The sequence below is a fragment of the Clinocottus analis genome, unplaced genomic scaffold (genome assembly GCF_023055335.1).
Source record: "Clinocottus analis isolate CAN_PGR_092001 unplaced genomic scaffold, fCliAna1.0.p SCAF_5, whole genome shotgun sequence".
NCBI classification, from domain to species: Eukaryota; Metazoa; Chordata; class Actinopteri; order Perciformes; family Cottidae; genus Clinocottus; species Clinocottus analis.
The window spans coordinates 6,144,446-6,169,144 of NW_027176207.1; the positions used below are offsets into that span (position 1 = coordinate 6,144,446).

The window sequence follows — 24,699 nt, forward strand, 5'->3', positions numbered from 1 at the left end:
GAAATCGAAACTTCCACTACACGTGCATTTTATTCTGTAAATACTATAAATACTATTTTGTCTTCTTTCCCTTCAGCTAGAAGATAATCAACGAGTTGCTGACATCTCTTCAAAGCTAACATGTTTTCTTTTGTCTCACTTTTTGTATTTTTTATTTACAGATGTTTCGGAAAAAAGCATCTTCCTCCTTGAGAATGAGAAGAATGCTAGATGAGAAAGGTGCTAGATATAATAATTATTTCTTTAATCTGGAGAAAAAAAGTTTAAAATTTGTAGTTGTTAACATTCAGTGTTGTCAGAAGAAACCACACAAATGCCAATGCCACCATGAAATAAAAAAAAAGTGAACGTGAAAACAATTTTAATGTATATGCATAGATAAAATCACTTGTATGACATGCTTCTCAAGATTGAGAATGAATGTTATACAGGCTCTTTTTAAAAGAGGAAATTATCGTCTTTATTTTCACCTTTTACAGCAAAAACATCCCAAGTGGTTTCAACTTTGACAACATAGGATATACAACTGACCACACATTACTTGTTCTGTGACTGACATTTTTCATTGAATTTAAGCCAAATTGAAAATTGTTCTTTGCCCCTAGTCCTTCAATGACAAGGTTTTTTTCTGTTTTATATAGACCTAACTGTAAACTTTTGGTTTTGGACTCATGATTAGACAAAATGAAACTAACATAACATTTGATCTCCGCTTGTGCTTATTTATTGGCATGTTTCCCTCTCGTTCTTGCCCTATTCAATGAATTAAATAAAACAAACTAATAAATCAACAAAAAAATGTCAAATTTTAAGACAAATAATCATTACTTGGAATCCGAGGAAAATAGTCATGTGATTTTTCAGAGGTCACATTGTCAAGGCACTTCAGGAATGCTCAAACATTTCCTTTCAACCTGTGACACTCAAAGGTATTGTATTTATGTACAATAAATATGATCCTATGCGTTTTTCTTCAATAACAAACAAGAACATTTTCTATACACTGTCAATTGATTAATCATCACAGTAGTTTTAGTGCAATCAATGCTAACACATGTTGTGCTACTTTGAGGACCTTTTCTTTTCAGTCTCACAAAACCAAGTAAAATACTTCTATAATATGTTAATCGTTTCAGTTTAAATGACATAACACAGTCTTTGGTCTTTATTCTTCGGCTAAAATATAAACTGTATGTTTTGCTTTCTTTCTTGAGTAGTATGGGTTTAAGCTTTGGGGTTTGGTTTGGTGGTTTTCAGAACTTGTTCTTCCTCCACTCTCGTTCTGCAAGGGAAAAGGGGATGGTCCACACGTATCTTCTCCCTTAATACCTTCTGTCCCTTTTAGTATCTTGTTCTCTCTTTTTCCATGTTTTTGTAGTGCAATAAATTCACTCTTTTGTTTTTTTCTGTCCATCTTTCCATTCCTTCACATTCTTGACCCTTGAAAAACTCAAATTATCATCCATTATTCACACTGCTTCCCTTTCCTTTTTATCTGTCTTTCCACTTTCTCCTATTCTCAGAGAGTATTGATCGTGGGCGAAGCTTATCCTTCCATGAGGTGCGTGGACAGCGTCAGGCAGAGATGAGGGCCGCAGCCGAGGAATCGTCCAACAACAGTGTAGGAGGTTGTGGCAGCACCGTGCTGCAGCGCCTCCTGCAGGAGCAGATGAACCGGAATTACGTGCTGCAACAGCAGAAACTACAACATGGAGGGGCTGGGGTTGGAGGAGGAGGTTACTCAGGCCAGGGACAGATGGGTCCCTCTGATGAGCACTCTATGACCCCGCATATTGCCCGTCAAGAGCCTCAGGGACAGGAGCTGCAGACTGATAACTGCCTGGAAAAACTAGGCTCAACCCAATTAGGAGATGGTGGTAGCAATGGAGGGGGAGGAGGTATAGTGACTGGAAGTGGAGTAGCAGGAGGTGGCAGCAGTGGAGGTGGTGGGAGCATGCAAGGGCACTGCCCAAACCTCGAGGACCTCCCGACGTATGAAGAAGCCAAAGTACAGTCACAATACTTCCGTGGACATGGTCCTCCTCAACCTCAGCAACAGAACAATCAGTCCCAGCAACCTCACCCCGCTTCAGTGGGCACCGCCTTCTATGTCACCGGGCTGACCAGTGCCAAGGTGCGCACTGAAGGGCGCCCCATGGTACAGCGAGTGAGTGGAATAGGGAGGGTGCACCAGGATGATGGGCTAAAGGATCTGAAGCACGGACATGTTCGGTCTCTCAGTGAAAGACTTATGCAGCTATCCCTGGCTACCAGCGGCGTAAAAGCCCACGCTCCTGTCAGTAGCGCCCCGCTCTCCCCCCAGCTTCCCCGGCCAGGACCACCAGGTGACTACTACAAGCCACAGCACCGTGGTCCGCCTCCAGACTACCCCATCAAGGAAATAGGCTCTCCTACCAAGCAGCAGGAATCTAGAAGCCATTTTTACCAGGAGCAGCAAGGGAGGGAGCACTCAAGGGAAGTGCCCCACGTCAGATACCAGCCCCCGCCGGAGTATGGCTCGTTTAGGTAAGATTATACAAACAAACATTTAGCCTTTCACCTACATTCAAATAGATGCACTTAAAGATGTTTGATAATACATATTTGTAATATACTAAATAATACTTTAACAGTGAATGAAATATCTGTATGTCATGCGAAAGACATCGCACACATTTTTAATCCCATAGGATCATACAGCTCTCTTAAAGAATTTGTGCTCTTACAGCTAAGCGATACATGATTTCATCTTGCCTGATATAAGCCTGTGTGCTTACATCAGTTGATCTTTGTAATGTTAATAACAAATTACCAAAGTCAGTCTTATCACTTTCCGTCTGAAGCATTGATATGTTTTTTATTCATACTGCTTCAAAATGTGCCCTCAAGTCACCCATTTAAACACCATCAAGAGCTACTTGTGGGATCAAACTAGCAACTATGGGATCAGTGGTCGTCTTGTTTGACCTTCTGATTCACAGGCTCACTTTTGCGCTCATCGAGGGTACTAGCAGGACTAGTTGACGCTGCCGTGCATCTTCTTGAGCAGACACTGCATGCATGAGTTAGACTGTATTTCCTGCTTTTCACCAGCGGCGTAGCCAGGTCATATTCAGACAAGTAGTGAATACAGTAGGTTAAAGAGAACAGTAGTGTGAATATGTTTTACACTAATTAAAACACTTCTAACATTCATGATCAGATGTTTCGGCATTTTAGTATTTTTTTGTATTTTCAGATTGTAGTGTGGATTGAGCATTGCAAAATTTTACCTAAATGTCATGTAGTAATGCTGGAAAGATAATTTGTACTAATGCCCACTGACATGGTTTGATAACATGTCTGCTTGAATGAAATTAGCCATTAACAGCTATAGTCAACCTATATATAACACTTACATAAACATAGGACACCAGCTGAGGATAAGAACAGTGTAAACACATGGCTGATTTCTCCTCAGGTCCAGTATGGAGGGTTCTGTTTACATCCAGAGGCCTCTCCATCAGCACAGTCCCACCTCCTCTGTCACCTCTGTGGGCTCCTTGTCCCGCACCCAGTCCTCCACCCTAAACAGCATGATCAGTGCCACCCACTCCTCCCATTCCTCTTTCCCTCACCAGCACCCTCGGAGCCAAGGAGAGCCCTTCCCAAGCATGGGACTCCAGAGTTCGCAGAGTCCCAGCTCCCACCAAGCAGACGAGCACTTCAACCTGGGTCCCATTCACCCGACACATCCAAGAACTCTCGGTTTACCTCACGATCCTTATGGCTCAACCCCAAGGATGCACCATCAGTATCAACAACAACAACAACAACAGCAACAGCAGCAGCAACAACAACAACAGAATCAGCAGTTCCAAGCATCTCAACCTCCCCAGTCCCAGCCACCAGTCCAGGCTGGACATTTCCCTCACCCGTACTCCTTCTACCACCTGCAAGGGGAGCCTGTCAGCATGATGGTGCGCGCCCACCAGATGGTAGATGTGCTGAAGGAGGAGAACAGGATAATGAGGCAGGAGATGGAGGCCTGCCGCGAGAAAGTCACCAAGTTGCACAAGGTAAGCTGTACATTATTGGTTAATATTGGTTTAAGTATATCATGATGTTTTATGATTTGGGCATACTTACATGCCCAAATGCACACGGTAAGAATTTTTTATTGTTGTAATTGTTACACATGTCAATATTGACTACAAAGTGTGAAACTATAAAAGCAGTTTTAGTATATGTGATGAGGAACAAAATCCACAGATCGATAGCTGTATGAAAAAATGTATTATATGGTTAAATATAAGAATTTAGCTAAAGTTACTTTAAATACATTTACTGCAAAATGAATGTGATGTTAAGCAAACATCTCTATGCTCTATGCTGTTCATCATGCAAATTTGATGACATACTTTACAGTGCAAAAGACTAACAGTTGAAGTTCAAATGACCTGAGTTAACTCATTTCAAATAATTAATTCAACACCCTTTTTTGGACAAACGCATGATAATTCTTTTGTGCTTCAAAAGACTTCTGTTTGACTTTAGATTCTTAGTATGTTAAGCCCAAAACACCCAGACATGGCTGAGTGAATAGTGAAGACCTCACTTTTTGTAAACATCAGGCAGTAAACAGTGTTTAGGTGAGAACAGCTTTGACCCATGTCAATAGTTGGATGTGAATACAAATATACAGTATATAATTATATTATACATTTGGATAAATCAGAATCAGAAACGTTTTATTGCCACGTAAGTTATTACAAACGAGGAATTTGTCTTGGCGGAGGGTGCATCATAAAACACAACAACAACAACAACAACAAGGAACATTCAACTGTACAAGTGAAAGTATAACATTTGGATAAAAAACAAGTAAATAAGTAAATGCAGTAAATGTGCAGTAAATAAGTAGCGATGCAAGTGAAATAAAAAATAAAGTCATTGTGTTATACACCCCCCTGTCTTCACTCTGTTTCTTTAATTTCTCCTGTGTCTATGGGCAGTTGGAAACAGAGATACAGCTAGTGTCAGAGGCATATGAAAACCTTGCCAAGTCTTCCTCCAAGAGGGAAGCCCTGGAGAAAACCATGAGGAATAAACTTGAGCTGGAGGTGCGTCGGCTGCACGACTTCAACAGGGACCTCCGAGGTGAGAGAGCAAGGAGATGCAATAACCATGCAATAACTGTCGAAGTCACAGTCTTTCTGCAAATTCAACATATGACTACACAGATGGAACCGGCATACAGTATACTTTGTTTTAAGCAGAAATTGAAGAAAAAAAAAAAAGATGTATTGGGAAAGAGGGTTGACGGGTTAATTGTGCCCAGCATTTCCACTGTAATCACCACTAAGAAGCTTATTGGAAGGTTTGTTGGCCCATTGTAATGACAAATAATGCTTCTAAAATGCCATTGCTCTTTGTGTACAAGCATAAGCTGTTTTCATTTTATTAGAAAAAAAACATTAAGTTTATTATGGTCGAGTTTTATTTTATCTTTATTAAGTATATTTTTGAAAAACTGATTTATTTCTTTATCATACAACAAACATCATATCATGAACATTGATAAGCTAATTATTCATCTAATCATTTTTGGTGAAATGATCTGATAAAAGCAATCACGTTATGGTATATTGATTAATGAAGGAGCTGTCACCACACACGTTAACGGTTATGGGCAGCAGTATCTCAGTTCATGTGGGCTTGGAAGTGATTTTCCTCTTGGGCAGATCCAACGTGCCATCGATCAATGCAATACGGACCACCAAACTACCCCACATGCATTAAATAAATAGCTGCTCCCGCTACCGGGATGGGTTTAATGCAGATGCCTAATTTCACAATATGTCCTGTACTATGCACATATTTGACAGTACAAATTGATTAGATTTGAGACACAGATTTCTTGCTTTGGAGATTAATGGTTATTGGTTCACTTCCAGGACCATCAGTCCCTACCATCATGGGTGTAAATGATGATTTTAAAGTGCATTGAGTGGTCAAAAGACTAAAAAAATGAGTTCTTCCATTTACCGCTTATATTTTACAAAACAGGCTATCAAGGTTTCCTTCGTCAAAATATTTTCGAGGCGCTATGAGCCCTCTTGCCAATTTCAAGCACCTCAAACATAGATGGTGGCTACATTTAGGACTTTAAATTTGTGTATGACAAGTTTCGTTCTGTCCCCTCAAAAATCTTTTTCATAGTGAGGAATGAGTTGTAACGGCTCGGTGCTTGAATATGTTGCATGACAATGTTAAAAAAAAATATGTCAAACTATTTTGAAATCGCTCAATACGTGGTGCTAACCGTTCCAATCCTGTGCATGTGAAAAACATGTCCTCATTATGCCAAGACTTGTGTGGTGGGACTTTGAATGTACAAGTACTGACATGCCACATATGTCATGATTAAGGAAGTGTGTGATTGACCTCAGTCTTTCTTTAGAGATCTATAAACCAACTAAGGTGATGTTTCTCAGCTTAGTAAAGCCCCAAAACCAGCTTGGAGCTGCCTACAATTTTGATAATATCCTTTGAGCGGCTTCCTTCTTTTAAGCACACAAAGGTTAGAACCCGGAATGGCTGCTTGTACCTATATTTTTCTCTGTTTGTCCCAACGCTTGTGTGTGTGTTTTTTTTTTTTTTAAAAGAGCGCATGGAGACAGCCAATAAGCAGCTCACTGCTAAAGAGTGTGACTGCTCAGAGGACAACCGCAAAACCATCTCCCAGCTGCTTGTACAGAGTGAGTGCCACACACGTCATCTCCTAGCTGCCGTCACATTCAACATGTACCCAGGCGTTTTTTAGACATGATGTCGGTGACAACACATGTATCTGATTAGATGCGTCTGAAGAAATCTAGTCCTCATATCTTGCATGGATTAAAATTTAACACGAGTGATTTATGCTGTTAATAATCTTTTCTAAATATAAAGAGAAGTCATCGTGTTTGTACATGTGTTCAAGACAAAGAGACGATCCGTGAGAGGGAGAAGCTTGAGATGGAGTTGAATGCACAGCGTTCTACCACAGAGGACCAGAGAAGACACATTGAGATCCGAGACCAGGCACTCAACAACGCCCAGGCCAAAGTGGTCAAGCTTGAGGAGGAGGTAACAACGTCAATCTTACTGGAAATAATCCTGGTCATTGGATTCGGGTTTGACTTCTTTTTGCCATTTGAATCAGATTCTGATTGAGATAACGAAACTTAGAGGAAGCTGAACTATTCCAACCATGAAGTGTTTCTTATTAAACAAGAAACTCAAAATCTTAACAGCTAAAAGTAGTCTGAACATCTTAGGCCAGTTGATTGTATCTGAAATATGTATGACAACTTTTCACATTTCCCGTAGAGCCACATCTGTGACCTTGTGGGTCAGTACTTGCGAGTTTGACGCGGCCTGTCTGTGACCACCGGACACCTCATGTACAAGTTGAACAATTTTTCTTGAGGAGTGTGTGACGCTAGAAATTATGCATTGCAAACATTCCAACACTTCCTGTATCCTCTATGTAGCCCTAGTGAAAGTATAGAACATGTAAATGTAAAGTGGATTCTGTTTGTCAAATAACGCAGACTTCCGGTTGCCAATAGATCACGCTATGACTGTGTGAAAATTGGCTTGTTGATATCCTCAGACCACGACTGACAGACATAGCACGTTTGGTACAGATTTTAGCAAGTCCGGTGGAGTTACATTAGCTTTTTTTTTTAATAGCAAATCACGTTTAATGGCCGCTATGCCAATGCTATGTCACAGCTTTTTTAATCAAAGGTATTTAGATTGTACTGACCAAATGTGAAGTTGATCCGAATAATTCCTGAGGAGTACGTTAAAGTTTAGCACCTGCAAATGGCAAAAAAAAAAACATAAATGTTTTTAAGTTTGGTGTGTACCTATTGCATATATTCAAAATCATGAAATAAACCAAAAATATTTTCCATATCTGTTACTGTATCGTGATTAGCTGTACCACGGTCAAAAAACTGTTTTTCTCAGCATAACGAGCAACAGATGGTCCCAATGCCCCTCTTGATTATGTAGGCTTTGACTTGAAGTCGGCCTTATGCCACCCACAAAATTGGTGCCACCCACAAAATTTACCATTTTAATTAGCCTGTGAACAGTCAGCATGATAACGCTGAGTATTAGTGATTAGAATTTCATGCCAGCTATTAGCCTAAGCCAAATTAAGGGTAAAAGCTCTCATGAACGGAAAGTTAAATACAGTAAAGTTCTGCTGCATGTTAAAGTAACGTAGACCAAGCCAAGCAGTTCATGTGGTGCTTTAATGTTCTGTAACTGTTGCACGGTGGAATTAGTAAACTAGCCAGCCCCCAAATGAATGATATTTAACACTTTAGAGCATCTTCCTTTTTGGGTCGCCAGACATGATTCCAGGTGACATTGTGTGAAGGCAGGGTTTAGCTGGACAGGTGTCCAGCCTATCTCGGAGCTCATTAGAGACAGACAACATTCACATTCACCCCTACGGGACATTTAGAGTTCAATTAACTTGAGCTGATGTCTTTGGACTGTGGGAGGAAGCCGGAGAACCTGGAGAGGACCCTGAGGGAACCCATGCTGCCACGGGGAGAACGTAGAGAGAACCCACGCCGCCAATGGGAGACTGTGCAAACTCCACACAGAATGACCCTTCTTGCATGAGGTGACAGTGCTGGCCACTGTCGCATCATGCAGATTCTGATTTCCTTGCCCATACAAGGAATTTAGCTCGGTGAACAAAGCATATTGCTATCACCTCCGGAAGTCCACCGTTATCTCAACGGTTTTAAGTGTGTTTAGCTCCAGCAGATCAATCTACCATCTGTATGCTAACTTCCCAGATGATTCCGATGACCGTGCACGAGCGCTGATGGCCGAGCGCTGGATGTAATGTTACCCAGCCTCACCTCCTGCCTGTGGTCTGTCAGGAAGGCAAAACCACTGGTCAAGCAGGGGTCCTGTGATGTTCTTCTGGTGGATCAACACTAGTCTCTTGAAAGAGTTAATGTTCACGGATGTCAGGGCAATAGGCCTGTCGCCATTTAATCCTGTGTTGGAGGGTTTCCTGGGGACCGATAGTGTTTGAAGCAGGAGAATTGGTCATAAATAATATTAGTAGGAGCAATAATAGAACAATGCTAATAAGAACAGCACTAGTCGATGTAATAGAATAATTATGATGATAAAAGCAGTAATGATAGGTATAACGCAGGAAATTCCCTCAGATATAACCAGTAACATCTGTAGCTACTCTTTACTACTCTGATCTCCTTTGTCAATGTGTTTCTGGTCTGATTGTACAAGAGCTTCTCAACCCTTATATAGGCTTCCTCCTTGGCCTGATAAATCTGTCCTGAAGTAAACCAGGGTCTATTGTAATTATATGTACAGGTTTTAGTCAGCACACACTTGTCAGGAAGATCATACTGATCTGTCTAAAAATACTAAATTTAGTTAAGTCAAAGCAGGCCTAATACTTCTTTCTTTCTTTCTTTCTTTCTTTCTGCAGCTCAAGAAAAAGCAGGTTTATGTGGAAAAGGTGGAGAGGATGCAGCAAGCTCTGGCTCAGCTCCAGGCTGCCTGTCAGAAGAGAGAACAACTTGAGCATCGCTTGCGTATTAGACTGGAGAGAGAGCTTGAATCGCTACGCATGCAGCAGGTAACACTCCAGGCCTATGCGGGTTGATGTTTACATAGACCATCAACCAATGAAGAGACTTTCAGGTCGTGCTTGTACCCCTTCCTATTTGAATACTATTCATTTATTAGGCCGTAGGATATATTTGATATATTTATGAATTATAAAACAATCATCATCACTCTACTCGTACTACTAGTAAATCCCTATATATATATATATATATATATATATATATATATATATATATATATATATATATATATATATATATATATATATATATATATATATATATATATATATATTTGTTTTAAACTTGAAAGTAAAAGATAATATAATGGCTGATATTTAGGGCTCGGCGAAGTTGAAAAAAATTAACTGATTAATTGCATGATTTTTCTGCGATTAATCGCATCATGCGCCAGTCAATAATGAAGTAAAAACTAGTGTATTGCACATTTTTATTTTAAAATAATGTTATCAGAACAATATCACAGGCACTCTGGAGCAACAGGTTAACATACATGCATATATAGTTTATACATCTTTTTTCTTTTTTTTCTAAACAGGTACTGTTCAGTAGTAAGGGTCCCTGTCAGGGACAAACCAATCCTTCTTTTGTTTATGTTCAGTGTGTTGCTTACCTTTTTAAAAATGTGTGAAAAAACATTTTGTGTAATGTGTGGAAAGTTCTCCTCTTTGAGAGAAGAGTAAAGATCCAGAGGTGATACTGACTTAAAGTGCTCTGCCATAGTGGATCAGAACGCGGGGTCAGGAGCTTTGTGCGTGCGCCATTCATTTTTATTCTGGACGCGGAGCTTCGTTGCAGCGTCAGGCTCAATTAGTCAACACTGCCTCTCTGTGAGGCTACGGAAGCATGCTCGCGCACCTACATAAATCGCTTTCAAAGTAAAAGCAGTGTCGCTGTAATTGCATTCATAGAGTGCATCTTATTTATTTATTTTTCATGTTTGTTTGACTTCACATGGGCCGGACTGGAAGAGCGGTAAGATGCCCCACTTCTGAACTACGCCGTCTGGGAGAGATTTAAAGCGATAAGCCCCTCCCAAAGCAAAAAGAAAATGGAGTTACCACATAATCTGCCCAGCCCTACTAATAACATATTATACAAGACCCTCAGCTCACAGATGTGTATATCTGTCTCAGTACTTTTTCAACTACTGACTGATGCTCCTTTAGTTGTCACTCAGCTCAGTTGGTGAATATAGTAAAGTATTTAGCAGCCAAGGAGATATTTCTATCAAGAGTTGGTGGAGCAAAAAAAAAAAGAATGTGGCACATGCATTCAAATTTAACATATAAACTTGAGAAGTGATAAGTTAATGTTGTGTTAAAAACTTTTTTCCACACATACTAACAAATAAGTTGAAGATGTTGCAAACACTTTTCTCCCAATAAAACGTATGTAAATGAAGTATCTTTAACAATTGAATGTTACCATAACAGAAAATCTCTAGTAGTTCTGGAAGGTAACACAGCTCCTAACAAATTTGATGTTGAATCCATAAATGACATGTACGGTCTTTTTCATTCTTCTGCTTCACCTTTTCTCGCTTCTAGCGTCAGGGCACTCAAAGCAGTGGTGCAGTTCCTTCTGAGTACAATGCCACAGCGCTGATGGAGCACTTGAGGGAGAAGGAGGAACAGATCTTGGCTCTGGAGGCTGACATGACCAAATGGGAGCAGAAGTACTTGGAAGAGAGCGTGATGAGGCAATTTGCCCTGGACGCCGCCGCCTCTGTTGCCACTGAGAGGTACATGTACATGACGGTTATTGACATTTTATTATCTGAGCCATTGTTTCAGACACTGTTGCTTCCCATATGTTGAAATGAAAGGTTAATTTATAGTCATGCTACAACATAGTTGCACAACGTAATGCAAGTTGCAGTCCCCAAATACTACATAAGAAGAAAAAAACAGAGTACTGTAAACAGGCTGTTGTTGAGGTGGGTATTGTCTTTTTGCACCAACATCACTAATGCTCAGTTTAGACCAGGGGTCGGCAACCCAAAATGTTGAAAGAGCCATATTGGACCAAAAAAAATATGTGTAAAACACGTATACGTATACACGTTATACACGTTTTATTTTTATTTATTTTATTTTCATTGTTTATTACAAATATGTTTATAATCATGTGTTTGTGTCATTGTTTTCTTGCTTTCCTGCTAATGATTCAGCAGCAAATAATTTAATGTATGAACATCACCAGCTTTTTGTATTTAATTATGTTTATTGTATTTTAATATATATGTTTTCAATGCACTATGTGAGACCCCATATCTCAGCATTCAGAAACAGGTTATTAATTTAGTCTGAAGTCCCGTGGATGAGTTAGTTTTTAACTCTGTCTGTTTTGCAGGGATACATCTATTGCAGTGATGAGCCATTCTTTAAGCAGCAGCTATGACACGTCGGTGGAGGCTCGAATCCAGAAGGAAGAAGAGGAGATTCTCATGGCCAATCGACGCTGTCTGGACATGGAAAGCAGGTAAAGCACTCTCCACAGCCTTCCTGAGGTAAAGCTCCTAGTTGCCAAGTAGCAATCCCAAAAGGGCATATTGAGGAGATAAAAATAAATTAAAAAAAGACAATTCATCCACAAAGCTTTCAGAAAGGTGCAGAACCAAATTGCTTGTCCTTTAAAAAAAATTATATATATGATTTTTAATTAACCATTTAATAAAATTTGAATTTTATTTATATCTGCATGTGATATCTAACACTTAGTTGACACTTCTAAAAAGGCTAGTGAGCCAATAGTACATTGAAGTTGGTATCAAGTGGTATCTGTGTCGTCAAAGATCAAGTTGGATAAATGGCTGAGTTTGATGGTAAGCACCAAGCTTCACCACATTACCAATCCCTAGTGCTCAGTGATGAAGAGGCTGCCTCTGCCACGCCTGTCTGACTTCTCTCCTGCAGGCTGAATAATACGTGAATATTTAATGAGGCACCAAGTTACAACTGACATCAACACATATTAGCAGTCTTTGATTAACAGTTTTAACAACAATAATCCATAAAATAATTCAGTGTATTTAAACTAAATAAACAGCTATTGACAGCCACAGTCCTTACAACCTTAAATAATGCATTGTCATTGGTTAGATTGTCAAAATTAGAGAAATAACAGATTCAATCCCTTTGCAGCTACGTTTGCATTAGAGATTGTTGCGTCCAGTTAATGTACCTTAAATTATATCAAACAGTGTACAATAAAAATTTGCATCAGAGAGGCTTTAGAAGTGGATGGCGGACAAAAATTCAAGAATTAGGAATAGGCCGTTTACCTGCGTTTTCCATTTAGATGCATAGCTAAACAGGACTTAAAACTAGTACTTAATTTAAAAACTTTAAACGGCACTGCACAAAGAAACTTAAATCTATAGCCGATGTAGACCTAAATGTTGCAATATGAATAGATTTTTTCTTATACAAAGGAATGTGAAAATAAGTTAAAAGAGAGGTATGTTGTGTGTTAGCTGGTTTTTAATTAAAAGGTTCCATTTTGGGATTATGCAAATATTACAGCAGAGATTTCTGTTTTTTCCTCCTAGTTTCTACCTGACTGTTATTCCAATTTTGTCTGGATGTATCATGCTCATAGCGTATGATTTCTTGGTTAGGTCTTTGTGACAGAAGAAATAAAAAAACAAAAGCTGTAATAAGATGCAATAACTATTGTGGGTTTCTGGATTTTCCAGCATCTGATGATGCAGGATGACATAAAAAAAACTGTTCAATGAACAAATTAGTCCATCTGACTTCATATTTACTTAGTCTGGTTCAAATGAAGCTCTAGTGATGTAAAAGCACTTGCTCTCAGGGTTTCCTTGCCTGTGGAACTTGTAGTGACTTTGGTCTCCTTATGGTCCTCCCTTTTTGTTCTGCCTAATTCAGGATAAAGAATCTCCATGCTCAGATCATAGAGAAAGACGCTATGATCAAGGTGCTTCACCAACGCTCCAGAAAAGAACCCATCAAGTCAGATGCGCAATCTGCCATGAGACCCACCAAGTCCCTGATGTCCATTTCCAACACTGGATCTGGTGGTTCAGGAGTGCTCTCTCACGGCTTAGGCCTCAGTAGCTCCCCCATCACCGAAGAACGCAAGGACACCAGTTGGAAGGGTAGTCTGGGTAAGAACCAAAACTAGTGGTCATTATTAGTATTTACCCCATGTAATACTTTTTAAGAACAACAGCTGAATGTTTCTATGAGTGAGAATTGGGTTTAGAAGTTACTTAACAATAATAATACTACATCAGATTTATGTAGCGCTTTTCAAAATTCTCAGACACTAAACATTAAAAACCATCATACAAGAGCTATACAATAAACACATTGAACACACATTAGTCACACATTAAAAGCGGTTCTGAAAAGGTAGGTTTTGTTTTGAGATTTGAATATGGAAAGGTCAGTGCAGTGTCTGAGATTGGGGAGAGAGTTCCAGAGGCAACTATGAAGAAGGCTCTGTCACCCCATGTCCGGTGTTTGGTCCTGAGTGGAATGGACAGGAGGTTGGCATCATGGCTACGGTGCTTGTGAGTAAAAATTGCTTTCTTTTGTTGTTCCTCCAGGGGGTCTGCTGGGTTACGAGTTTCGTACAGAGTCTCTCAGGACGGGTTCAATCTCATCATCCCCCTCACCAGTCCTTCCTTCCACCCCCATGACCGCAGGTCACTCAAAGACGGGCAGCAGAGACAGCTGCACACAGACCGAGAAGGGACAGAGTCAGGACGCCAGCAAGCCCAGCACTCCAGGCCTGCAGAGCATGACGCTGCCTGCTCGCCTGTTCAGCCCCAGCCCAGTCTACATCCCGGACCGCATAGCAGGTCAGCTCACACTGTCAGACATATCAGTATGAACTGTTGGATGTCTAAGGCTCTGATCACACTCTCAGTTGAAGAGTCTTTTTTTGCATCTGATAGCAGCTATCCACGTGGCAAAGTATAAATGTTGTCTTGGCGCCAAAAACCATAGGCAGGAAAATGGCAAGGAGAAAAGATAAATTGCATTTTCATATTTTAAGGGTCCTTACTCGGGAGGTTAAGAGGCAGTCCTCAAAACTTCAGGTAAGGAATTTAAACATGGCTGAGAAAAAGTATATTTGGCATTTATTACAAAGCTCAATATCAAATGCACACCTTCAGACTCCAATGATGGCATGATTTAAAGCATGTCATCCCTTATGAATGAGTTTCAGTTACCAAAAACTCTCTGAAGATGCTAATAATGTCACTAACTGTGCGACTATTGGCACTTATCTTTGGGATTTGGCTCATTTGCATAGAAAGCTGACAATTTTGCACCAAATATCTGCAGGAGACCTGGCACATTTCATATATTGAGAGAAAAACCTCTCAATATTTCCTCAATAGTAGGAACTTTATCAATCAATGCTTTGGCTATACTCTCAATTAATAGTCTATAAAATAAACATTTAAATGTCGTCTTTTGCCCAACCCAAAGTCAAAGAATGTTCAGTCATGTAATGTTGTGTGTCAAACCCCACCTTCGGGCAGTCTTTTGAGGCAAACAAAAGAAACCTTTTAAACTAACACAAAACCAACAAACAAGACAATACAAAACCCTAGACTGAAAGGATGCAAGACCAGCGGTTCCCACACCAGGAGCATCTCCTTTCTGATGCTGGTTAAAGGAGCTTGTTTAGAGGTTAAACAGGTACAGGTGAACAGGTACTGTTCAGTTGTTTTGTCCATGTTCAGTCTGTTGCTAACTTTAAAGATGTATGTTAAAGACCAGCAATTGATTCACTTCATACAAAAGCAATAAGTGTTTTTTATGTTTTCCAGTTCAGTTTTTCTTCCTCAGTGATAAAAGTCCAGTCTGTGTTGGCTTGAACAAGTGCACTGAACATCTTGCGATGTGTGGAAAGTTCTCCTCTTTAAGAGAAGAGTAAAGATCCAGAAGTGATGCTCTGCCATAGTGGATCAGACTGCGGTGTTAGGAGCTTTGTGCATGCGCGATTAACTTCCAATCTGGACGCGGAGACTGCCGGTAGCCTGTGAGCGCTTTTTTTAATAGGTGAAGCATCTCGTGGCAGCACCGCTGCTTGTTGAGAACAGAAGCTACATAACAATACGTGCTTTCACGTCAGTCGGTGAGGCTACGGGAGCACACGCGCGCACATCTACATAAATTGCGTTCAAAGTAAAAGCAGTGCCATAGTAATGCATTCATGGCATCAATCTTATTTCTTTATTTTTCATGTTTGATTGACCTTACGCGGGCCGGACTGGGAGAGCCGTAAGACACCAAGCTCTGAGCTACGCCGTCTGGGCAAGATTTAAAGCGATAAGCCCCTTCTACTGCAAAAACAAATGCAGTTAGCGCATGATTGAATAGTTAACGCGGTTAAAGGATTGCCAGATTAATCTCGCGTTAATCTGCTCAGCCCTAAATATTATTTATTTTTGCACAATTAAAATAATACAATTAAAAAAATAAAGAAACATAACAGAGATAAATGCAGGAGAGGCAAAAAGCCAACTTGGCTTATTTGAAGCCTCCGTCAGACAGACAAAAAAAGAAACTTTTTTTTTTATTTATTGTGTCGAGTGTGTGTATGTGAAAGTAAGCATTGCTTGTGTTTTCTTAGGATGTTGGTTTATGCCCATGTGGTATCTCCTAAGCAATTTTTTTAGTATTTTATATGCTACAAGTCCGCATGAGTGAACTACTACACATGAAGATATAACAGCTAAAAACAAGAAAGACATGAACACTAATACATTTTTTAAAAAAACTTAGACTTTCTTTTAGGCAATTTAAACATTTTATATAATGACATTTTTTTGTTAGGTGGGAAAAGTCATTCCATAATTTGGTTCCCTAAATCTAATAGAAAACTGACCTCTGCTAGTCAGTGATTTAGGAGGATGAAGATGTGAAGATTGAGTTGAGTAAGAGTGAATCTGTGAATTGAATTTGAAGTAGGTCTTGAAATGATGAGGAATATCCTCACTGTTAACAATAAATAAATAATTGTCACACCGTCACTCAATCACATAAGGACAAAAGCCTTTCCAGTGGATACAGTAGACCAGTGATTCCCAAAGTGAAGGTACTACAGGTGGGCCGCGAGAGGCCATTTACAATAAATAAATAAAACGTTTTTAATTTTGAAAAAAAAAATGGGGGGGGGGCGATGTATTAAAGTTATCGCGTGTACTTCCGCAGCCTCACTGGACGATTTGCTGTCGTGAAAGCACGTATTGTCATGTAGTTTCTGTTCTCAGCTGCAGCGGCTCGCAGAGTCGCTCCCCTCACAAAGCTTCACAGGCGCTCAGTCTACCTTCCCTGCAGGCTCGCGCGGCAAACTGGGACTGGAGCCGTCCGCCGGCGCGTATTTGTCGTCGTCATGGTGCGTCCCCATGACGACGGGAATAGTTGCATCAGCCAATCAGCGAATCAAACTGCTGCCGGTCACCCGGAAAGAGCGCTGATAGCGGCTTCATTCAGGCTGTTGTGGGACTACGGATACTACTATGAACCCAGACACCATGGAGTTTATGTTCACATGTTTTTGTCACTTCCACAACAAGTTTAGAGCAGACACTTGTATATATTGAGCAGGGAAGTAAGGAGTTTGATGGCATTTTCATCAAAAGGTGTTTTGTTTTTTATTTTGTCCTTGTCGGCTCCTGAAGCTGTTCTCCCATCCCCAAATAAATACAAAAAAACAAACGCAAAGTTGGGTAGTAGTCTCGCTCTTTCCTGTCCTAAGACCTGGTCAAAACATTAGGGTTGCAAATTTCTGTATTTTACTTAAAACGATTGATAATTGATAAGATACCAAACGCACATCTTTTTCTCAGTTTAAGTATTATTTGAACAATTCTTGCTTTAGTTATGTGAAACATTAATTGATGAAGCACAAACAATTTGAACGAACAGATTAATAAAACAATAAGGCTCTCACTCGAAACGGCTGTTCTTGTCCGCCTATCGTTATTCAACAAAAGGCACCGCCAAACAAAACAATGTCAAATGAGGCGCGGTTTGGGTGGGCCCCAGAAGATTTTCAGATTTTAAATTGGGCCTCGGCATTCTTGAGTTTGGGAACCACTGCAGTAGACAGTATTGCCTGCTTGAAGTAGCAGCATCACCTGGGCTCTTGTTATATAACAAGACATTTAGTGTAGGATTTACACTAAATGTTTGCATATGCTCAAAAAAGGAAATGTAACAGTTCCTGAGTACCTATTAAGTGTCACCGTAGTATTTATGTTTACAGCAATCAGAGTAATTGCTTCCAAAATGATTGCGACGATCAGTGGTATCCACCACCCTGGATATTATTTAGAAAAAAGGAAATTTGATTGCTGACACAATTTATTTATTTACTTATGTTTTCTTATGGCATTATGATTGGGACTAATAATGAAAATATAAAGTAAATGTATGAGAGCTGTCACTAGATTTCCACACCGCTAATTTACACAATCGTTATGTGCAGATGGTGAAGATTTATCTGGTGTGACAACTGGAGAAGATAGATAGATACTTTATGAATCCCCAAGGGGAATACTTTATTATTCCATCATAAAAAACAATAAAAGAAGGCAGAGAGAGTGACATTACCATGGTTACTCCTCTGCTCCAGTGAGCTTTGAGCCTCGCATCAGATAGCCTTTTAAAGTCTGTGTACAATGTGCACAGACATATACATATATCCATATCCATATATATATATATATATATATATATATATATATATATATATATATATATATATATATATATATATATATATATATACATACATACATACATACATACATACATACATACATACATACATACATACATACATACATTTGACTACGCAAGGGGGTCCATGCGTGCCTTGCGTGCTTGCTTTTTTTGTCTATGTTCAGTTTGTTACTTACCTTTTTAAAGATGTATATTAAAGACCAGCAATTGGTTAACTTTACACAAAAGCAATAAGTGCTTTTGATGTTTTCCAGTTCATTTTTTTTTTACTCGATGAGAAAAGTCCAGTCTGTGTTGGCTTGAACAAGTGCACTAAAGTCTGGTTGAATGAGGTGGAGAAGTGAAGGACAGCTGACAGGTATCAGGGAGAGAGGATCTGGATCTGTTGAACTTCATCACTCTTCCGACCACTCAAAGCTCTTTAACACTACATGTCATCATTCACACATTCAAACACTGATGACAGGAGCTACCATGCCCGCTGCCCATCATGACTAACTAACAACACACCGTGTTGTTCATACAACGTAGCCTACAGGAGCAATATGGGGTTTAGTGCCTTAACCAAGAACACATAGACATGGACGAGAAGAGCCGGAAGTCAAACCTCCGATTATCCGATTTGAAGGATGACCTGCATTATCACAGACCAACAGCTGGCCAATTTCAGTTGTGATTAATTGTCCTCGCTGACCCCTGATTAGTGCATAGACCTAATAATTATAATCCTTTCATCTTCAATAGGTCCTTGCCAACAGTCGTGACTCAGGCCTTCTTAATAATATTTATGAGAAGAACAAAAAGTCCTCCACTGTAACTTGGTCAGTTTGTCTGTTTAAAAGAATACAAAACAGACTGAATCATCTGAGACGATCGACTGATAATTTGTGGAATTTCTTTTGTCTACTTATTTTCAGATGTGCCAGTGTTTCAAAGCAGCACCCTGGAACGAAGGCTTCCCATCCTGTCCCATCCACATCAGCAGGCCCCTCCTCCAGCCTCTCCCACCCAACAGGAAGTAGAAAAAGACATGGTGGAGATCCTCATCTGACCCCATGAGCTCTGGGGAAAAAATATCCATTTCAGTGATTGGAGAGCAGCTCATTCGACAAGCAGACATGTAAATCCTAACAGCTTACCATCCAAACCTGCAACAGAAAGGTTTGGTGGCTTAAGGTGACACAGTTTGACTGATTCACATCAAGAGACATTTTACTCTTATGTTTACATGTGCATGCAATCAAACACATCTAGCATGACTGGAGATTGTATACATTTCCTTCATTCCTTCACTAAATCACTGTTCATCATCATCTGAGGTAAATCCAGAAATCAGAAGCACTCCGCCCCTTTCTGTCTTCTCTCAGCTCTAGCAATTCCCACAAATTTGTTGATATGACGTGGCAGCTGGAACTTAAAAATGTAGAAGATGTTCCTGTTTTTCTGATGCAACTTTGTATGATGCTTTTGGTGCCGTTTGTTTACGGTGATGGATTCAACTGAGGTTGAATGGTTAATTAATCCAAATTGTAAACAAAACCTTTTTTTTCTTAATTCAGTTTTTGTATGCTCTTAAAGGTTGACCAAGTATAAAAATTATTAGGTGAGCCTGATATACAAAGTCTTCCTATTAAAATTCAACATGTAGAGCATACACATTCACAAATCCATACAAGCATATATTTAATGTGAAGGAATTTTCTATTTGTCACTGTTAAATGATTCGCTGTGGAAGACTTGGTTCAAATGCACTATCTTTTGACCTGGGAAAGGGGGGCTTTCGCTACGGCAACATCAATTCAGCACATTTGGGCGTATGCAATTTTTTCCTTTACGACATGCAAGCAAATGATTAATGATAAGAAAAGACTTGACCTGGCTACAAGAGTTCAGCTGTAAGAAAACGCAGCACGTAGCTTGGACACATGATAGAGATATGTAAACTCTCCAATAGTGTTGATGGACGCTGGTTGGACCAAAGATATCTGCTACCATTTTGTTGCATATATTGCACTACTTATTTTTTTTGTTCTATATTACTTTAAGATTTCTGACACTAGCTATTGTATTTATGTGCAATGTGTTTTTTTTTTCAAACTGTTGTTAGACATGGCACTCGTATAATGAGAAATTATGTAAAGTGTAAAACATTCCTAACTATTTACATTTCGTAGGTACTGTAATGGCCTCTATGCTGTGGAGGGATCAGAGAGCTGAGCCAATGAGCAGTTACATTTCATGATCGATTTGAATTAATGAGTTACCTTTCTGATAACCGACTTGTTTTGCTCAATGGTTGGATTCAGTAGCTCTGTATTCCACTGGCACAATCATCACATGGCTACTAGTACTTGCATTTTTGACAACTATTGTTTGCGTCCCCTATAATATGTTGACTTCCGGCTGAAAAAGCTCCCTGAGTTCAGATGTAAAACGTGGGCCCTGTACGACAAAGCAAGTTCAACATATGAGGGTATGTTTTGTTACCTGGCTTAACTGACTGACTCTTAAAAACCTAGATCTTGTTTAGTGGGTCCTACGAAGAAGTTAAACAGGCTAAAACTAACACAAGATCCACTGGCAAAAGCACGAAGTATGGCAGGCAATACATTGCCTACTGTGTGATATTGTAAATGAACATGTTTGTAATATCACTGCCTATTCCTGAAATGTATTCTTACGTCGTGTACAACAATGTAGCCTTATTCTTTCAGCGGCTACCGCGGCGGTGTGAAATAGACTTTGCATAAGACAGACATAATTCGAAGCAATAGGTTTTAACACGTTATAAGAATAAGTCAGCAACACACTCATTTAGCGGAATATGCAATTTAGATTGATTGAGTGAAGATTTATCATTATCTAGATGGGCAGTGAATGTTTTAAGCCTGTTAATTTACAGAGTCAAACAGTATGCCGTCTCTTGCCAGCTGTAGTTTTTTTACATTTGTAAATGTAATCTGTATTGCTTTTAGTCTGGATTTTGATTTAAACTTCTTTGTATTTGTTTAGTATTGCCGAAGCTTTCTGCATTGAGCCCTTGAACAATGAGTGGACCAAAGAAAAGAAAAGTCTACAGAGAGTGCCAAGTGTTTAATGAGAAGTGGACTGCTAAATATTTTTTCACCCAAGTACAAGGCTGTATGTCTTATTTCCCAAGAAACCATTGTGGTTCAAAGAATACAATATCCGCCGGCACTTTTCCACCAAACATGCTAATGTAAACCCAGACACAATGAAGTTTGATGTTCAGACGTATGTAGAATTTACAGTGTAGAGCAGAACTAGTGGTTATTTCCCGAGTGGATGGCAGAAACGGTAACTGTTTTCACGGAGATAAGCAAGACCCCTTTCAGGCGCAGATAACATTCGCGACGTGTTTGGTGTGAACGCAGCTTTACAATGCTCAGCCCTTCTGTCAAATTTGAAAACTTGAAAAATTTGTAAATTACCATTGTAATCTACCCCCGGAATGAAGAAAACCTCCGGCATAGGAGTGAAAACACGGGGTTACCCTAAATCCTGTTTTGCACTATAGGCCTCTGATGAGCTTTTCTTTTTTTGTTTTCCAACTGACCTAACAATCCCGAAGTATAAAATCTGCCTTCTTTCGATGCATCCTCTCTGCACTGAGTACTTCTTATTAAGTAGGATGCACACCCTGACATAAAGTTGACATTTCCACACCATATTGTAAATATATATAATTGCAGCCACTATAATTACCATCCATCTGACTGTTTAATGGATCAAAAACAAACCTTGAAATTAATTCACATTGCACCATTTCAATGATTTCAGTTTTTAGTTGAAGTAGTTGGTTTGGATGTGAACATGGAATTTATGCAATAATCAATTGAGTCTACATTTTCTTAGTCCTATTAAGTGTCATTTTGGTAATTTGTTTGACTAAGACACGTTTTCATCAATTAACTTTTATGTATAGTAAATTACTGTAAATGTCTTCCATCAGTATACAGCGATAAGCATCTTTTGCTTTCAACCAAATGTAATACAATTGGTGTTCCCCCCTGTAAACAACAATCTTGTAGGAACTCAAGAAAAGCTTGATCTTAAAAAAGACAAAGATGTTCAGGCTTGACAGGACGTGAAATGACCTTCTCGTCATCCCTCCCCCTGGATCCACAATTTGGTTGATATAAGTTCCACCAATATTTTCAAGATTTTAGAAGATGATTTTATGGTGACCTGATTTCATGGTGAAACAAAAAGTCCAGAATATCTGAGCCTTTGCAAATGTTTGTTTTTTTCATTAATGTTGTCACATTTCCAGCAAAGTTAATTTGGCTAGATTGAAGCAGTCACTGAAAACCAAAAATATTGGACCAAAGAATGGTCAGCTTTCAGATGTTAAAGCAGTGGGTCATTGGTATTACTAAAGGACTGCATTCCATCAGAGGAACTAACAATTGAATTCATAGCTATGTGGTAAAGGAGTGTACATTTTATAGGAATAAGGACTTGGACAACTACTCATCATGTGCCAAAATAAATGGTGGCGTGCGTAACTTGTGAACAAATATGTTCACAAATGTTTGCTTTTAGCAGAACATTAAGTGTCCTTTTATCCTGGTAGTGTAAAATATATTTTCTGCTTGTTGGCATGAGTCTTGTCAGGTTCACCTTTTTTAAGCTTGGAGACAATTGACCCTGTGGGAATTGTAAAGCCTCAGATGGGCTTCCTTAAGGATTTTGATGGTAGACTAGAACCTCCAAATGTCATTGCTTTTTTCAATGAGCCTGCAATTATTCTCATGCGCCTATTACCACATAAATCATTCCATTTAAGTAAAAAATATGTTCAAATGTAGCTGCAAAGGCAGCAACACATAATTTACATTTATGTTGCTGGCATTCCCCACCTTGAAAAACACATTTCACAGTCTATTGTGATATTACAGATATCTTGAGGATGAACCTTTATAAATCAGACCAGAACATTTCAAGGTGCAAAGATATTTTCTTAGTTGGTTGGCAAAGATAAAATGCCAAATAGCAAAAGCATATAGAGTTGGAATCAATTCAGTTCGGTGTTAATGTTATCAAAGTCTTGTCTGAAGTTGGGAATTTTAAAATATAGTTATATGACAACGTAGGTCTCTGCAAAAGATTACAGAATTAGCTGGGACATATTTGTGACTGATCAGACCTACAACTGGTTTCTAATCTGAGAGAGCACAAAAGAAAAATAAAGAAGGTGGATCCGGTGGCCATTTGTCATGTATGCTTATTAAATGACTTGTATTAGTGCGTGTATCTAAATGCTTGCCCATTTCAGGTGATTATTTCATTATTGCCACAATGCACTTGTGAAAAATCGAAAAGGTATTGAACTATGTATCCCTGTCGGCAAAAAAGATTGTTCGCCATTGTGACAGCCCCTGCCTATAACAGCATACAAGTGTGGTGTTGTCAGCGAGCACCTGGGGGTTAAAAGTGAGGCCAACTCCAGGATCCTCTCTCTCTCTCTTTCTTTCTTTCTTTCTTTCTTTCTTTCTTTCTGTGCCTGGTTATGTCTTGGTTTGGCCTTTCTTTGTTTTTGCTGACACTTCATCCTGCTCAATCATTCACGTTTACATTACTGATGTTACTGACGCACTTCACAATTGTAGTCTTTTCTTTATTTGATTATAATAAACTTCAATTCACCAACATCCACTGTGTCCTTTCCCTTGTTTGACATCGCCTCAGAGCCGGGTTGGCCTCACTTTGTCTAATCAGAATCAGCTTTAATGGCCATTTAAGTTTACACATACATGGAATTTGACTCCGGTTTCACTTAGCTCGTTGTACTTCTATACATACAATAAACAAGATAAAAGAAACCTTAAAGACAACAGTAGTCAAAAACGTGCAGATGGAGGTGTCTGATTAACTGTTCATCAGAGTGACGGCCAGTGGAAAGAAGCTGTTCCTGTGTCTGGTGGTTTTGGCGTACAGTGCTCTGTAGACCAGAGGGGAGGAGTTAAAACAGCTTATGTCCAGAGTGTAAGGGGGTCTGCAGTGACCTTTCCAGCCCACTTCCTGACTCTGGAGGTGTACAAGTCCAGGATGGAGGGCAAGCTGGAACCAATAGTTCTCTCTGCAGACCTGATGATCCGTTGCAGTCTGGCTCTGTCTCGTTTGGTGGCTGATCCAAACCACACAGTGTGAAAGAACAGCGAACAGACTGGATGATGGAATTTATAAAGGATTGTACAACTTTATTGATCAACTTTATTCTTGAACTAGTGAATTGTAATATCAACTTTATCTCAAAA

At 39.5% G+C, this 24,699-nt stretch overlaps 1 protein-coding gene across 6 annotated transcripts in view; it reads left to right on the top strand.

Moving 5' to 3' along the window:
- Positions 1-24,083, top strand: part of amot (angiomotin) — a 37,182-nt gene extending 13,099 nt beyond the window's left edge. For 3 of the 6 annotated variants that reach the window (XM_068600947.1, XM_068600949.1, XM_068600948.1), the window contains exons 2-14: positions 162-219; positions 1,524-2,526; positions 3,461-4,058; positions 4,995-5,139; positions 6,648-6,740; positions 6,965-7,110; positions 9,518-9,667; positions 11,231-11,424; positions 12,036-12,164; positions 13,577-13,815; positions 14,260-14,514; positions 14,712-14,754; positions 19,336-24,083. In XM_068600947.1, coding sequence (XP_068457048.1) covers positions 162-219; positions 1,524-2,526; positions 3,461-4,058; positions 4,995-5,139; positions 6,648-6,740; positions 6,965-7,110; positions 9,518-9,667; positions 11,231-11,424; positions 12,036-12,164; positions 13,577-13,815; positions 14,260-14,514; positions 14,712-14,754; positions 19,336-19,477 — 3,195 coding nt within the window. In that variant the 3' untranslated portion in view covers positions 19,478-24,083. The remainder of the gene's footprint in view (positions 1-161; positions 220-1,523; positions 2,527-3,460; positions 4,059-4,994; positions 5,140-6,647; positions 6,741-6,964; positions 7,111-9,517; positions 9,668-11,230; positions 11,425-12,035; positions 12,165-13,576; positions 13,816-14,259; positions 14,515-14,711; positions 14,755-19,335) is intronic. The other 3 variants (XM_068600951.1, XM_068600950.1, XM_068600952.1) reach the window with 3 other exon arrangements.
- Positions 24,084-24,699: the final 616 nt, after the last annotated feature.